This window comes from Triturus cristatus, chromosome 7 (genome assembly GCF_964204655.1).
Source record: "Triturus cristatus chromosome 7, aTriCri1.1, whole genome shotgun sequence".
NCBI classification, from domain to species: Eukaryota; Metazoa; Chordata; class Amphibia; order Caudata; family Salamandridae; genus Triturus; species Triturus cristatus.
The window spans coordinates 1008639571-1008656252 of NC_140590.1; the positions used below are offsets into that span (position 1 = coordinate 1008639571).

At 42.6% G+C, this 16682-nt stretch overlaps 1 protein-coding gene across 1 annotated transcript in view; it reads left to right on the plus strand.

Moving 5' to 3' along the window:
* Nucleotides 1-762: 762 nt before the first annotated feature.
* Nucleotides 763-16682, plus strand: part of PDLIM4 (PDZ and LIM domain 4) — a 598403-nt gene continuing 582483 nt past the window's right edge. The window contains exon 1 of the mRNA XM_085618051.1: nucleotides 763-994. Coding sequence (XP_085474177.1) covers nucleotides 902-994 — 93 coding nt within the window. The 5' untranslated portion in view covers nucleotides 763-901. The remainder of the gene's footprint in view (nucleotides 995-16682) is intronic.

Consider the following 16682-nt stretch of genomic DNA (forward strand, 5'->3'; position numbering starts at 1 on the left):
GGAATGCAGTGTTTGACTCCAGTTTTTCCAAAATGCCTGTGAAGAGAACCCCAGCCAAGCCACGCCTTCCACGCTTCTGTAAATGGTTGGACTCGCTGGCTCGGTTCAGTATGGGGCTGGTAGACACATTGTCAGCGCTGCGTTGGCTTGCACTGCGGTCCTTTCTGCGAGTATATTTTTCCCCGTGGCTCTGAGATGACAGAACAACTCGTCCAGTGCACCTAATTCAAATGACAGGCTCAGAATAGTGTGGAACGGGTTCAAAAGCATCGGAGGAACAAACGCAATTTAAACTGACAAATGTATTAAGTACAATCAACCCCTTCCTCCTCGGAAGCATGCGTAGCAGCAGGCCCTGCGTCACAGGGAGCCAAGGATATCCATTGCCTGATGATTAGCAATCAAGAAATATGTCTTTTTTTCAATGTAGAACCCCGCCATGGGACGAATGATGTGCCAAATTCAAGGGTACGGTATGATCGTTACAGTGGAAAAAATGCCAGGGAAACTTAAATCATTTTGGCAGGAAATGTGAAGGAGTTATTCGTTGCATTTGATGACAGGGTTGCGTTTTGGGACTTTTCAGAGTCCTGAACAAACTCGTGTTTCAAGAGTGGTTTGTCACTTAATACAAAGCTCTCGAGTTGCCTGGTTTACGTTATGAAGATGGCTGTGGTGTTGCGGGCATTGCACGCTAGGGGGCGCTCGCTCCTCTCGTCACCCGTGCCGCCTGTGGTTTCCTGTAACAAGACGAGGGAGGCTGCGTCCAGTCCAGTGATAAACCTCACCTCGGCAGGAGCAGGGCAGCCGCGCGGAGCTCCAGCCCCGGCCAGGAGTCGCTTGTCACACGCTGTTCGCAATAGCAGCTCCGCGGGATAAGCAGCAAACTTTACAAACAGCCATGGCGCAGACGGTCACTATAAACGGCCCCTCGCCTTGGGGCTTTAGACTGGTGGGTGGCAAGGATTTCAGCACTCCTCTGACCATCTCCAGGGTAAGTTGTGATGGGATGAAACGACTAGTTCCTTTCTTCTGGAAGTGTACACATGCTCTATTTAGTTATAGGTGCATACACCTTTTAGGTATCTATCTAGCTATCTATCCACCCTGTCATCGACCCATTAATACAGCCACATACCTGATCCATCCATCCACAGCGCCAAGTCACCCACCCACACATCCATTAACCATAGCCACCAATGCCATCTATCACCCACCACACTGAGCCTTCCATCCCTCCCACCACCTCACCCTACAGAGTCGCCCATCCATCCATTCATCCATCTCTGTGCCTTACTTTATCCCCAGTCCACCCTGCACACTGTCCTGTCAACGTTTCTCCTTCTTACTTCTAAAATGTAATACAATCCCTGCGTGCCCTTTGTGATAGAACCGAGACGGCTTGCTCTTTTAATACGTGAAGTTCGTTATGTTAAAATGTGGATTGAGCAGGAATGTTAGACCGCGGCGTGGTTTTGGGTTCAGGATTCTGCAAAACCACGTCTTCTGCATGGCTTTTGATGTATGCAATGGGATACATGAATCACATGGCACACGCTGGCGCGTGCGTTTGAGAGCTGGTGCAGCAGTGTCGGGCGGGCACTGGCACATGTGTCCAGGTGTTGATAATGTACTGAGGCAGGAAGCGCGTGGTCTGGTGCGTTCTTGAAGACGGAGACAGGGAGTGTTCTCAAAGACGGGGCTACAACCTTTTGGAATTGCTCGGGAGGCGTCACTATGTCACTCAGCCTCGCACGGACCCAGGGTGAGCCGGTCCCCGTAGTGCAAGTGACGGTGCGCGTGGCTACTCTATTTGGATGAGACTGTGTGTGGTAGTCTGGCCGGTCGCGCACTGACTGCTGAGGCGCTGGTGGTGGCAGGTGGCTTCAGACAGCAATGGCGAAGTAATGAATATTAATGACTTATGAGGAGCAAACACAATAGCAGCAGCTGCTCTGGGCAGTCACTTGAAGGCAGCGAGGCAGCATAGTGGGTTGATGTATCCGCTGCATACATAGGTTTGTAACATAGGGCTTGAGCGCGAGCTAGGGCGTTCTCTATCACCACTGATGAATACGGACACCACGGGATATGGGTGCAATAAATAACACCTGTTAGGAGTTCATGGGGATTAACATGGGTTTCGGTGTTTACGCACCAAACGCCACCTGTATGGTAAATACCACGCTTTTCCCTGTTAAATTCTGGCCGGTTTGACCTGCTGAAATTTAACACTGATTATCAGATGCGTAAATGCCTCCAAGCTTGTAATTCCGACCCGTGCGTAAACACAGTCTCTACTGACATCGAATCATCTGGCAACCTTGGCACCGCTAACGGGTTTCGTGATTAAGTCCCGGTGGGAATGGCTCTGCATTTCATCCTTCTGAGAATGATGGATTGAGTACAGCTGAGCTGAATAGTAACATCATCTATGAACAGTGGTAGTCACACAACAGTAACATCTGGTAATACACACAAGACTGTATTCGTGTTGTTCAAGTCTTAAAGCTGTTTTATGCAACTTCTCTTTAGAGTACGGAAATGATACCACAGCTCTCAGATACAGCATGCCTGCCCTTCCACCCCCAGCTGCTCCTCCCTCCAGTCAGTAAATACCTGTTGTGTTGTTGTTCTGCATGACGCAGGCCTTCCTACTGACGCCGCACTCACCCCTGCGTTATGTTATATATGACTTGGCGCCACCACTTCACTCAGCTGCCAGCTGGGTCACAGCGGTGTTTGCTGTTATTCCCCGTTCAGGTCATTGGTATGTTGTGCAAACAGCCGTGCACGAAGTCACTGAAGTATGACGTCATCGCTAGCGGCAGGCTTCCTCTGGGGAATTACCGCAATCATACTCTTTCATTCCACCGTGTGCTGTACTTTCCATTTCTGTCAGCCACGCGCACACAAGGCTGCGCTTCACGGATAGTGGAATCTTTCACAACACTCAGTGAGTAGAAGGCGCTGCTCACAGGCAGGCGGGTCTCCAAGCACTGAGAAGGGGAGCAGCTTGCCGGTCTTGTCTCCTTCTGCTGTACCATGTGGTCTGGGACTGACGTGTGGAGTCATTGCAGAACAACGAGTCACACTCAAACTTCACTCCTAGTTCAGATGATCAGACAGTCTCAATTTTTTCAAGAACTCGGAATAATGTGTCTTTATTGCAAGCATAAAATACACCTGTAAGAAGCGCCCTGAAAGGAACTTAAAACAAATCTACAACAAGCATTGGAAAAAGGTCAGGCCTTGGCAAGCCAAAAATATATTTTTTGCAAAGATACGTAATATACGAAATCGACAAACACAAAAATAAAGGAGTGGTGCAGGAGCCGAGGCACACCTGCCCTGTTACTGAAGAGCACTCTTTTTCACGCGGCGGGACACATGAGATAAGGTTACAATCCTGTCACTCACATAGCAAGATGGCCAATGGGTGAAGTGGGCTGACCAATTGCCCCATGCTGTGGTGGGTGGAAACCACACACGAATGGCACTTGAACAGATCAATGGCTGATCAGGACTGACCAGACCATTTTTTTTATCCTGAATTGTTCGGGAAAATGGTGGTGAGACAGCCAAAGTTGTCTCTAGCCCAAAAACACAACTAGTGTCTGGTTGCTAAGTACTCTCATCTGTTGGATGCTCAAACCACCACCACCACCACCTCGTCATTCTTCGTTTTGTGAGTACTGAATATTCCTGACAATACTGGTGCCGCAACATATTTTAGTTCGGGAGTGTAAATGTAAATACAGTGGTTGCACTGATGATGGCTTGTGGGACCAATAATACGGTTGAAATTGTTTGGATTGACTGCAAATCATGGGGAGCCTGCCATTTAAAGTCAGTTTGTGTTCTGTCTACTGACATAACGACTTTTTAATGACTTTTAAATGCCTTTTTTATGGCTTTTTAATTTATTAAGTGCCAATGTTTGTCTTCAAGACAGGCTAAGGCTATTCACGTCTCATCCTTACACGTTCAGTTGTGTTACTTTACTGCCAAGATATAACGTCTTGCTGGAATTACAGCTTTTTTCTTCCCAAAGTAAAGAAATGCACACAGCCAGGTTTTAATATAGATGCACAAAAAATATTGGCCACATTTCAAAAGTATCTACGATGCAATATATTGCTCTTTAGACCTTTTAAATTGACCACTTTAAACATAAAACAAGAGTCAAAAGATAAAGCTCCTGGCATTGTTCTTCGAGGATCTATATTAGTTCTCCTGATGCAGTCTGTTCGACAAGGGCAGCCTACGCCCAGCTTCTTCTCTGTTGGAGCCCAAGGTTGCTTCATTATATTTTCTTTCTAGGGCAACCAGGAGCCCCTCACACAATCACCCATAAATTAGCCAAACACTTTTTCTAACAAATAGCCGGAGCGATTAGCTTTGCCATTGTATGTTTAAAAAAGCAATAACTATTGGCTTTGAGAATGAATACATTTCTATGTGTGTATTGCTCTCTACCGTAGGGGTATCACTTCCTCATCTCTGTTGTTGGTTCCTTCTCCACCTTTAGTCCCCCCAGTCCCATTGTTGCCACCTCTCCAGTCTCCTTACAGTCCTTCTCTCCCATACTCTCTTCCAGTGCAGGCCTTCTTCAGATGCTGGCAAGGAACTGAGAGAACATGCGTTTGTACTTCTGCTGACCTCAAGGCCATTTGAAAAACTTGGATTAGACTTTTCCTCAGCTCTGGCTAATTTAGTTCTGTTGTAAAATCTGCTAAAAGCCCCTTTTTAGGGTCTGCATCTTGACTAGTCTGCTCTTTTAATCCATGTGTGTATTGTTTATTTCCTCAGGCGTGGCCTTCCCCTTTCTCTGTTGCTGGTTCACCCACCACCTTCCCCTCTAACCAGGCTCCACTATAAGTAACCTCTGATCTCCCAAACTCAACTTCAGTGCAGGTCTTCGGTAGGTCCTGATAACCCACTGAGAGAACAGGCATGTGTACCGCTGTGGACCATGTGGCCGTATGTACATTTGGAGTGTGTTGCTTCTAATCTTGCGGTCACAGATTTACCCTGCTTCCATTGTTTCTGCTCTTTTCTCAATATTGCCTCTTTTTGCCCTGAAATCTTATTCCCTTCTAACAGTTCATTGTCTCAGAAGAAATTCTAGAAGGGCAGGAGGATGCCTAGTCATATAGACCTAGAAGGAGCAAGGACATGTGTGCGCTAAGAAAGAAAATGAGTCTCACTTGGAGTTGTGAAGTCAGAAGGGTAACCTGGAGTGAGTGTCAGGGCAGCAACCTTCCAAGCCCTTCGTCTCTCGCCCTCGCATGTGCACAGTGCTAGTCTGGCTATGGTCTGAGCCATGATCCAACCGAGGCTGACCCCCATGCCTGTCTGCCTCTAAGGGCCTTTGAAAGCATGAGAAGGTCTTTGGGTGTGAACCCCTCCTCACATTGTGCCCCCATCTGCCCATCATGAGTCTGTGAAATCTGGACCTCTTACAGATTGCGTTGTTTCTGCCCATGTTGCAACCTTGGTTGTTCTCCCATTTTGCTCCTCTCTTACGAGGGGTATTTGTACAGTAGTTGGCAGTATCCCTGCCATTGGAAAGGTCCATGGCTAATGCTCACCAACTCCCATTCTTGCCCATTTGGCATCATTTTACTTATTTGACAGCATCTCTGCCTTGCACATGTCATGTAGATTAATAGGCCTTCTTAGATTACCCGCCCTATTTTCTGTATGTCCACACAGCACAACACCGGTTTCTGATTAGGATGGTCCTGTATAGCTGCTTATGTTTTAGTTCCCTTAAAGCCCCTCCTAGAGGGGTGCTCTCTCAAACAAACTACCCAGGTAGCACTCTGCATGTTGCCCCAACCTCTAGCATAATAGAAACTCTGAAATATTAAATGAGACTTTCCGAGCAAATTATAAATACCAGCTAATTCCTACCATATTTTGCACCAGAAGCAAGTGGCATGCTGTGAATTGTCAGGCCACCTGTAGCTTCTTGAGCAGGTATCACAGATCCACAGAAAGCAGCCATTTGGGTGGTTGAGCACTGATCAGACCATTCACTTGTCTACCCTGCGTTGAAGGAGGCGGTGCTTAACTATTTTTCATATTGTCCTTAGGTCATAAAACACAGGCTTGTATTAGAGTTGAGTGAAAGAGTGAGAAGTGCATAGTCTTTACTGTTGAATGTTGCTGGGAAATATATAGGGTGCCGGTAGAAGTTGACCACAGCTCCTCTCCATACCTCAGTGATGTCACCACTTAATTTCAGTCAATCAAACTCCTCCAAGTGCTTGTGTGGGGGATTGCTGCCTGCGCTCTTTGATATCCATCCAGTGCCACGAGTTCTTTTGTCATTGGCACAGGAACAGAAGCTGCATCCTAATGACCTTTTCTTTGTGAGCAGGAGGGGGTGGGGGTGGCATGCATGTTCCTTTCCTTTGTATATGGTGTTACTGCAGTGTCCATTGTTCAAGCGTATGCAACAGCAGCTAGATGGCTGAAGCCCTGTTTTATTTTGTGGGCGCTGCTATGTTTGTGCAGGCCTCTACCGAGTAGCCTGGGCTATCATTTCACTTCGATCCCTTTTACAGATTGTAATCCTAAATAGATGAGCGCAATATTCACACTTAGCATCAAAATCCAGCCATTTAGGACCGGATCACATATTAAAGTTCAATTTAGCGCCTTTAAAAACGTGATCTTGGACAAACCATTGAAATAAGAAGCAGCAATTGGGCAAAGAATACTCTCAGGTGTGACCGTGGCTGACTGACAGAAACAGCTGATCTAAGATGGGAAATGCTGCAGGCCCCTGATGGGCAGGAACACACATATGTGCGTAGAGGTCACTCAATACACACTTGCTATTTTGACGTTCATATTTTACATGCAAACTCGGCATGACATTTGAAGTCACTCTGAATTTCAAGCGCTCACTCAACAAGAAATTGATCACGTGTGTCTAATTTCTAGGCTCCGACATTGCGGACCTCCTGCGAGCTAAATGTCTCACCGAATATGGGCTGCTCACCCCGAACCTCGCCAGGTTCCGAAATGTCTGTTTTTGAAAATGAAGTTGAGCTGTAATAGTGAGCTAAAGAGAAAACTGTGCTTGCACGTTAGAGTTATGGTTGTTACACATTATTTTGCACCAGTGGTTCCGTTGCTCTTGTTGCCAAGACCGCTGTGCATGTTCGGGCTCCAGAAGAGTCGGTGACATGACTTCCTGGAGTCTCTTGCACATCAAGGGCTGGACAGCATAAACTGTTCAAGTGGTGCACATTTGCACGGAGGTGGCATTTACCACTTTACATTTATAGTAAGTCACCACCAGGGGCCATATTGTCAGCCTGTGCTCAATTGCTGCATTTTTGTGCCATTTAGTGATGGTTTTTGGCAGCAAAATTCTAAGATCACATTTTGACTACTCGTTTTGGGTACGCCCAATTTTGCACGACTCTTTAGAAATTACATGTACAATTTGCACATCATGCACGTGTAGAACACATGCACATTGCACTTCTGCGTTCCCTTAGGACTCACGTGCACTCTCATATATATGTAAACTACGATTTTTTAAAGCTGATTGTCTTGATTCTAGTGGAAAAGATGCCCCTTCTGCAGTTGAAGCTTAGGTTCTATGCTGTGATATATATTTTTTACATTACTACACAGAAAATTGCAATCAGTGTAAGCGATTTAATTTTAGTTATGTAGTACTTTCTTGCTGCTTTCAAAAGGATGTGCATTTTTCTTCACTAAGTCTATTTTTATTGCTTTTATTCCAATTCCGACACAGTATTCTGTGTCAGTTTATTTCAGACCAGCACCATTATCAGTATACTTTAAGGATATATTCTTATTGACCAGGCCAGTGGCAGTGTTCCAGCCCTTCATAGCACCATAACATTATATTTCCATACCACTTACAAATTATATATACATATATATATACATATATATATATATATATATATATATATATATATATATTCAGCCAAACTTCTCCAAGAAAAGCAGTCGACGCCGTGTCTGTGCAAAAAATGAGTTTAATGTCAGCTGAAAATGCTAGACGCGTTTCGCCTGACCTGCAGGCTTGTTCACTAGCAAGTTAATAAAGTTTTTCGTGACTATTTAACAGTGTGCATGTGATCAAGTCACATGGTGAAACTACTACAATAGAACTGGACAACAGACTCGTAGTTGATAAAGTGCGACCATACAAAAAGGAAAATTCCGAGTTGTAAATGACCATGGTACATTAAAGCTGTTACATAGTGAAAACAACATCAATGTCCTTTACATATTTTAAAATTCAACATATGCGCTAACACTCCCAATGAGTTATTCACAGAAAGTGGTTAAACTAAACACTTAAGTGGTGCCGTTAACCATCGAATGATCAAGTGATCCGATAATGAAATATCTATAAACTTAAGATATGGTAGTGTACATTTATAAACATTTATAAACACACAAACACGGAGTGCCGCCCAAGTGGGCAAAGCACAGAAGAATTGGTGCACATCGGTCTGTATATAATACTCATCGTCCAAAGTCAGTGACTAAATCAAAACAAAATTAAAATTATAAGATTAAAAACCATAAAGAGCGGGAGGGGCCTACAGATGTGTGTGTAAGTCTTCCTCCATGTTGAGGCCATTCGGGGTTTTGGTATTTAATCTTATAATGTAGCATGACTCTAGTTTGCGTAATTTCTTTTCACGATTCCCACCCCGACTACTCATTGGGATGGCATCTATGACAAAATAGGACAAGCCTTCAGTGTGTCTATTGTGATACTTGTCAAAGTGACGAGCCACGGGGTAGGTTTTATCCCCATTTTTAATGGCCCGTAAATGCTGAAGCACTCTTTTATGGACAGGCAAGATGGTAGAGCCTATGTACTTTAAGCCACATGGGCACTGGAGCACATAAATGGCATACTCCGTCTTGCATGAATACTGGCCCTTGATTTGCTGTATCGTTTTATGGGAAAAACCTGCTGGATAGCAGGTGGTATTTTTCCCAAATGCACACGCCTTACATTTGAGGCATTGGATGAACCCATCCCTTCTGCTCAACCATAGGCCAGACGGTTTCTTTTGAGTGTTGCTTGGGAGCATGTTTTTGACAAGCGCTTGTTGTAGAGATCTTGCTTTTCTAAAAGTGAATTGGGGCCTCCTTTGAACAATTTTTCCCAGTGATCCGGTGCTGGGAAAAATTGTTCAAAGGAGGCCCCAATTCACTTTTAGAAAAGCAAGATCTCTACAACAAGCGCTTGTCAAAAACATGCTCCCAAGCAACACTCAAAAGAAACCGTCTGGCCTATGGTTGAGCAGAAGGGATGGGTTCATCAAATGCCTCAAATGTAAGGCGTGTGCATTTGGGAAAAATACCACCTGCTATCCAGCAGGTTTTTCCCATAAAACGATACAGCAAATCAAGGGCCAGTATTCATGCAAGACGGAGTATGCAATTTATGTGCTCCAATGCCCATGTGGCTTAAAGTACATAGGCTCTACCATCTTGCCTGTCCATAAAAGAGTGCTTCAGCATTTACGGGCCATTAAAAATGGGGATAAAACCTACCCCGTGGCTCGTCACTTTGTCAAGTATCACAATAGACACACTGAAGGCTTGTCCTATTTTGTCATAGATGCCATCCCAATGAGTAGTCGGGGTGGGAATCGTGAAAAGAAATTACGCAAACTAGAGTCATGCTACATTATAAGATTAAATACCAAAACCCCGAATGGCCTCAACATGGAGGAAGACTTACACACACATCTGTAGGCCCCTCCCGCTCTTTATGGTTTTTAATCTTATAATTTTAATTTTGTTTTGATTTAGTCACTGACTTTGGACGATGAGTATTATATACAGACCGATGTGCACCAATTCTTCTGTGCTTTGCCCACTTGGGCGGCACTCCGTATTTGTGTGTTTATAAATGTTTATAAATGTACACTACCATATCTTAAGTTTATAGATATTTCATTATCGGATCACTTGATCATTCGATGGTTAACGGCACCACTTAAGTGTTTAGTTTAACCACTTTCTGTGAATAACTCATTGGGAGTGTTAGCGCATATGTTGAATTTTAAAATATGTAAAGGACATTGATGTTGTTTTCACTATGTAACAGCTTTAATGTACCATGGTCATTTACAACTCGGAATTTTCCTTTTTGTATGGTCGCACTTTATCAACTACGAGTCTGTTGTCCAGTTCTATTGTAGTAGTTTCACCATGTGACTTGATCACATGCACACTGTTAAATAGTCACGAAAAACTTTATTAACTTGCTAGTGAACAAGCCTGCAGGTCAGGCGAAACGCGTCTAGCATTTTCAGCTGACATTAAACTCATTTTTTGCACAGACACGGCGTCGACTGCTTTTCTTGGAGAAGTTTGGCTGAATATTGTGACCGTGTTTGGGAGGTCTTTCGTCGACGCGCCCTTCGTTCTGGAGGCAACGGGTGCTCCCATTCACCTGTGGAACATATATATATATATATATATATATATATATATATATATATATATATATATATATATATATATTGCTCCAGCTCTCTCCAACGAAAGAAAATAGGTCGCACTCCGGCAAGTCAATTTCAAAGCTTGAATCAATGTTTATTTCGTCATTTCAGCCATAGTAGGAAACAAAAACCAACGCGTTTCGATCTTCCCTCAGATCTTGATCACGGTCCCGCCCCTCATGAACGTGTCACATATTTAAACACCAGTGTTTACCTCATTTCCTGTTTCAAATCAAGAGGTGCATTGTGGAACATGTAGTTTATATTTTTACAATGTTTCATTTTAAATAATAATTAACGAGTTGAAATCAAAGGTTAAATGTTACTTTTACTCATTTTTGATACTAAATGAGTATGTATTGGAGATATTCAGGGTGATCTTATTTTGTCTCACCTCATTCAAAAATTAATGCCTCTGGTGGCTTTTGATCTCCCATACAAATTTACCCCATCAAAAAGTTATAATCTCAAATAATTGCCCTATGGCAAATTATAAATTTGTTATTGATTCAGTTTACTTTATATACAAGAAAGGCTCAAAAGAAAAAGTCATCATTTCAAATCAAAAGTTTTTAGTCTTGTCTTTGTATTGCTGTTTCACTACTCCATTTTCTTTTTGTACACTACAGATGTGTATAAAGTTCTTCACTTTGGTTCAATCCATGCGGTGTTAAAGAGCGTAAATTCAATATATATCTTGATTCCTTTTGTCTCAGTTTTTTCTCTCTATCACCGCCTCGTTCGTGTTTTTTAACCATGTCAATGCCATAGAATGTTAGATTTTTCCAGTTGCTGTTATGATTCAATTCCATGTGTTTTGCAACTGCATTCATCCTATCTTTGTGGATAGTTGCCCTTACGTGTTCTAAAATGCGTTTTTTAAGTTCACATTTCGTGCTTCCTACGTATTTTAGTTGACATGGGCACTCTATTACGTACACGACGTATTGGCTTTTGCATGTAATTAGATCTTGTATCATGCACATTTTCCCATCTGCCAATTTGATTTCCTGAGTGTTTCTCGCAATTTGACATACTTTGCAGTTATGGCATTTTTTGAAGCCTTTACTTTGTAACCATGATTTCCTTTTTTCTTTATGGAAATGACTTTGTGTGATCCGATCTTTTAGATTTGCTGCCCGTCGATATGTAATGTTGGGTGCATTGCCCATAATAGATCCCACTGTCGTGTCCAGTTTCAGGATTTTCCAATTTCTTTTTAAAATTTGTCTGATCTGATATGATTCTTTCGAATAGGTGGTTATGAATCTTATTGGTTCAATTGCATTTTCTTGGATTTCTTTTCCTGGATTTCTTTTTAGCAATTCCTTTCTGTCTTTTTCCTTTGCTCTTTTCCAACCATTCTTTATTTGTGATTTTGGGTAACCCCTTTTTTCAAATCTCCTGAAAGTTGTTGCACTCTGTTTGGACCATTCCATTTGTGTTGAGCATATCCTCCGGATCCGCAAAAATTCCCCATAAGGGATATTCTGAAATAAGCATTGCTGATGGAAACTACTCGCATGCAAGGTTGCATTTGTAGCTGTTAATTTTCTGTGCAATGTTGTGTGAATTTCGTTAGCTTCAATGTAAATTTCTGTGTCAAGAAACGTCACTCTTGTTTCACTCAGTTCATAGGTGAATTTAAAATTGGCAGGAGTTTTATTTAGGATTTCAAAATATTGTTTAAACTCACTCTCAGACCCATCCCAAATAATCAAAAGGTCATCAATAAAACGCAACCATAAAATTGTTTTGTTAAAAAAAATATCATTGTCTGATCGCCATGCCCATTTTTGTTCCCACCATCCCATCGTGAGGCAGGCAAAACTTGGGCTGAAGGAAAACCCCATTGCTGTACCTTTGGTCTGTTTAAAGATGTTTTCTCCAAAGAGGAACACATTTTGTGTTAAACACATTCTCATCATCTCTTCCAGCATGTTGTTATGCTGTGTGTAGTGAATGTTTCTCTCATTTAAGAAAAATTTGCATGCAGTGATTCCAATTTCATGGTCAATATTGGTGTATAACGATACGACGTCCATCGTTATCAATTTGTAGGTGGGATGCCAAGGGGTACCATTGAGATGTCTAAGCATATCTGTAGTGTCTTTAATGTAAGAACTTAAATTTGAAACAAAAGGTAACAAAAAATGATCAATATAATTCGCCATTGGTTCAAATAAGGATCCTTTTGCGGAGACAATTGGACGCCCTGGTGGTCTAGTTCGATTCTTGTGTACTTTGGGCAGAAAGTACATAGTTGCAGTTACAGGATGTTCCACTGTCAGGTATTTCCATTCGTCATGATCTATTAATCCTTTGTCTAACCAGTTTTTTAATTCATTATCCAATACTGATTTCATCTTTGCCGTGGGGTTGGATTTCAATTTTTCATAATAGACTATGTCATTTAATTGTTCATATGCCATTTTTTCATAGTCTTGTTTGTCCCAAATGATGATATTGGCGCCTTTATCGGCCATTTTGATTTCGATCTTGTCATCCTGGCTGAGGGCTATCAAAGCCGCTCGTTCATCTGTTTTCAAATTATCCATGTACTTTTGTTTTTTTAAATTGTAAATGTCTTCTATGATCGCTTCGTGGAAGGTATCAATTTTATTACCAGGTGGCATATGTGGGTAAAAATATGATTGCGGTTTCTTTTGGCTTAAGCCAGCTCCCAGTTGCTTGCATGCTGTCTCAAGTTCTACATGTTCAGATTCTGTTCTTGCATCAAGATTTATTAAGGTTAATAGACTTTCTGAGTCTTGTGCTGATAGCATAGAAATTGGTGTCTCTTTCCCAATGTTTTGTTGTTTGCGAGTCGTCTCTATCTCTTTTTCCTTAAAGAGTTTTGCCAATTTTATTTTTCTTATATATTTATATAAGTCTATGCATGTTTGTGCCATATCCATGTGTGTGCTAGGGCAGAAATTCAAGCCACGTTTTAGCAAAGAGCTTTCCGAGTCGGTTATAGGTCTGCTAGACAAATTTATGATCGTTAATTCCTGACTGTCTTCTAAAATGTTTTCTTCACTCTCATGCTTCGGGTCATTGCTCCTACTTTTTCTCCGCCTGATGCCCCTCCTTCCTCTTCTTGCCTGTTTGTACGTGGTTTTCCTTTTCCTCTCCCATGGCCTCTTTGATTTTGCGGCTGGAAGCCTCTTGTTTGTTCCCACTGACGCTGTTGTAAAACTCGTCTCATATCTCCTAAAAAAGACTGCTTACTTTTGTCTATGCTTTGTTGATTTTCTCCTTCGCTTAGATCCGTAGACGTGATGGAGGAAAGGCTATCAGAGGTGCTCCCTGCTTGACTCATATAATCATATTGTTTTAATGCATCAAATTTTCGTGCATACGTGAAAATGCGTCCTTCATTATAATCGTCTTTATCTCGTTGAAATTTAATCCGTTTGCGTGTTTGTACTGACTCTTCATGGATTTCGATTTGTTTTTCTATTTCCATTTTTAGTTTTTTCATTTCTGGAGATAAATCTATTGTGGACAATTCCTTTTCAATTTCCACTAGTTGGTTTTTAATTTTCAGTAATGCAATTTCGATGTGTTTTATGAGTATTTTCATTAAGCCTAATGAAGAATTTAAAATGTACTCTCCCCACTCCTGTAAAAGATCATTATTTGAATCTTGATGGCTGGGCATTAGGTGGATCCTAAGTCCTCGTGGTACTCTTTGTACTTCTATGTACTTTTTTAGGGTGGTAATCTCCCACCATTTATTTATTTCTTTTTTTGATATTTTTTCCCATGTTTTTAATTTAGTTTTCACATCTGATTTCTTTTGTGACTTCGGGTCACTTTCCTCTGTTACCTGCGTTTCAAAAAATTCAGTTGTTTGCAATAACTCTAATCTTTTGGCCTCTCGCGATTCCATGTTGTTTTCCCAATGGCTGAAAACGTTGCTATACTTGAAATGTGCAGTGTCTTTGATGATTTAACTTTATTTGCCGGTGTGACTTCACCATTAACTGTGTATCAATTTCACTCCCCTGATCTGCCGTCAAATCCTTTTCCAGTGGGATGCTTTCATCTGATACTTAATGTTTTGTCACGCGCTGACCTATGTGCTTTTGAAAATAATTTCTATTCTCAGCAAAACGAAAGACATTCAACACACACAGCTAAAGGTCATCGGCGCTTACCTGCTCCGCAGAGAGGAATCCGTCTCAGCTACCCTCCGGTTTCAAAGCGGTTCACTCTGTCGAGCAGTCGGCACCGCTTTACTTTTTCCGCTGTGTTATGTGTTATTTTGAAACGTTTTACATCGGCGTCGCCCAGAGCAGCTTGCGTAATCCTTTAACCTCCTTGGCTCTCTTCGCTGCTTGTGGCGCTCTTTGCAGCTGTGCGGTACCTTGCGGTTGAACCAAAACCGCCCAAATATTGCTCCAGCTCTCTCCAACGAAAGAAAATAGGTCGCACTCCGGCAAGTCAATTTCAAAGCTTGAATCAATGTTTATTTCGTCATTTCAGCCATAGTAGGAAACAAAAACCAACGTGTTTCGATCTTCCCTCAGATCTTGATCACGGTCCCGCCCCTCATGAACGTGTCACATATTTAAACACCAGTGTTTACCTCATTTCCTGTTTCAAATCAAGAGGTGCATTGTGGAACATGTAGTTTATATTTTTACAATGTTTCATTTTAAATAATAATTAACGAGTTGAAATCAAAGGTTAAATGTTACTTTTACTCATTTTTGATACTAAATGAGTATGTATTGGAGATATTCAGGGTGATCTTATTTTGTCTCACCTCATTCAAAAATTAATGCCGACACAGTATTCTGTGTCAGTTTATTTCAGACCAGCACCATTATCAGTATACTTTAAGGATATATTCTTATTGACCAGGCCAGTGGCAGTGTTCCAGCCCTTCATAGCACTATAACATTATATTTCCATACCACTTACAAATTATATATATATATACATATATATATATACATACATATATATATAAGTTATTTATTAAATAAAATGAAATGTGGCAAGCAAACGCCCGACGCGTTTCAGTGCTGCTGCACCTTGGACACGGCAAAACCAAAGGGGATGATGGATGGAGAGTTGAACATTACAAGCACTCGCCCCCAGTCAACTGATCTGGGTTTAATCCATCATCATTCTTTAGCTCACTCCGCCACCCCAGTTCAGACATGGCCATATGCAAATCAGTTTGACCCTGTGCCTCAGGGAACAGTCCAGCCCGAACTGCCATGCCATGTCTTCCCTGGACCGGAAACAAGCATACTGGGACCGGTTTCGGGTTCATAACCCTCATCAGCCAGGCTATCTTGAATCCAGTGGCAAAGTGAGCAAGGGACCCATGTTTGGGCATACCCTGCCAACTTAGGGTGAACAAAGCAAAACCAAAGGGGATGATGGACGGAGTGTTGAACACGTGGGTCCCTTGCTCACTTTGCCACTGGATTCAAGATAGCCTGGCTGATGAGGGTTATGAACCCGAAACCGGTCCCAGGATGCTTGTTTCCGGTCCAGGGAAGACATGCCTTGGTCACGGCAAAACCAAAGGGGATGATGGATGGAGTGTTGAACATTGCAAGCACTCACCCCCAGTCAACTGATCTGTGTTTAATCCACCATCATTCTTTAGCTCACTCCGCTACCCCAGTTCAGACATGGCCATATGCAAATCAGTTTGACCCTGTGCCTCAGGGAACAGTACAGCCCGAACTGCCATGCCATGTCTTCTCTGGACCGGAAACAAGCATCCTGGGACCGGTTTCGGGTTCATAACCCTCATCAGCCAGGCTATCTTGAATCCAGTGGCAAAGTGAGCAAGGGACCCACGTCTGGGCATACCCTGCCAACTTAGGGCGAACAAAGCAAAACCAAAGGGGATGATGGACGGAGTGTTGAACCGGTCCCAGGATGCTTGTTTCCAGTCCAGGGAAGACATGGCTTGGCAGTTCGGGCTGGACTGTTCCCATGAGGCATAGGGTCAGACTGATTTGCATATGGCCATGTCTGAACTGGGGTGGTGGAGTGAGCTAAAGAATGATGATGCATTAAACCCAGATCAGTTGACTGGGGGTGAGTGTTTGATTTGCTCAAATGCTTCGTCCATCATCCCCTTTGGTAGCACCTTGGTCACGGGTCAAGGACTGTTTG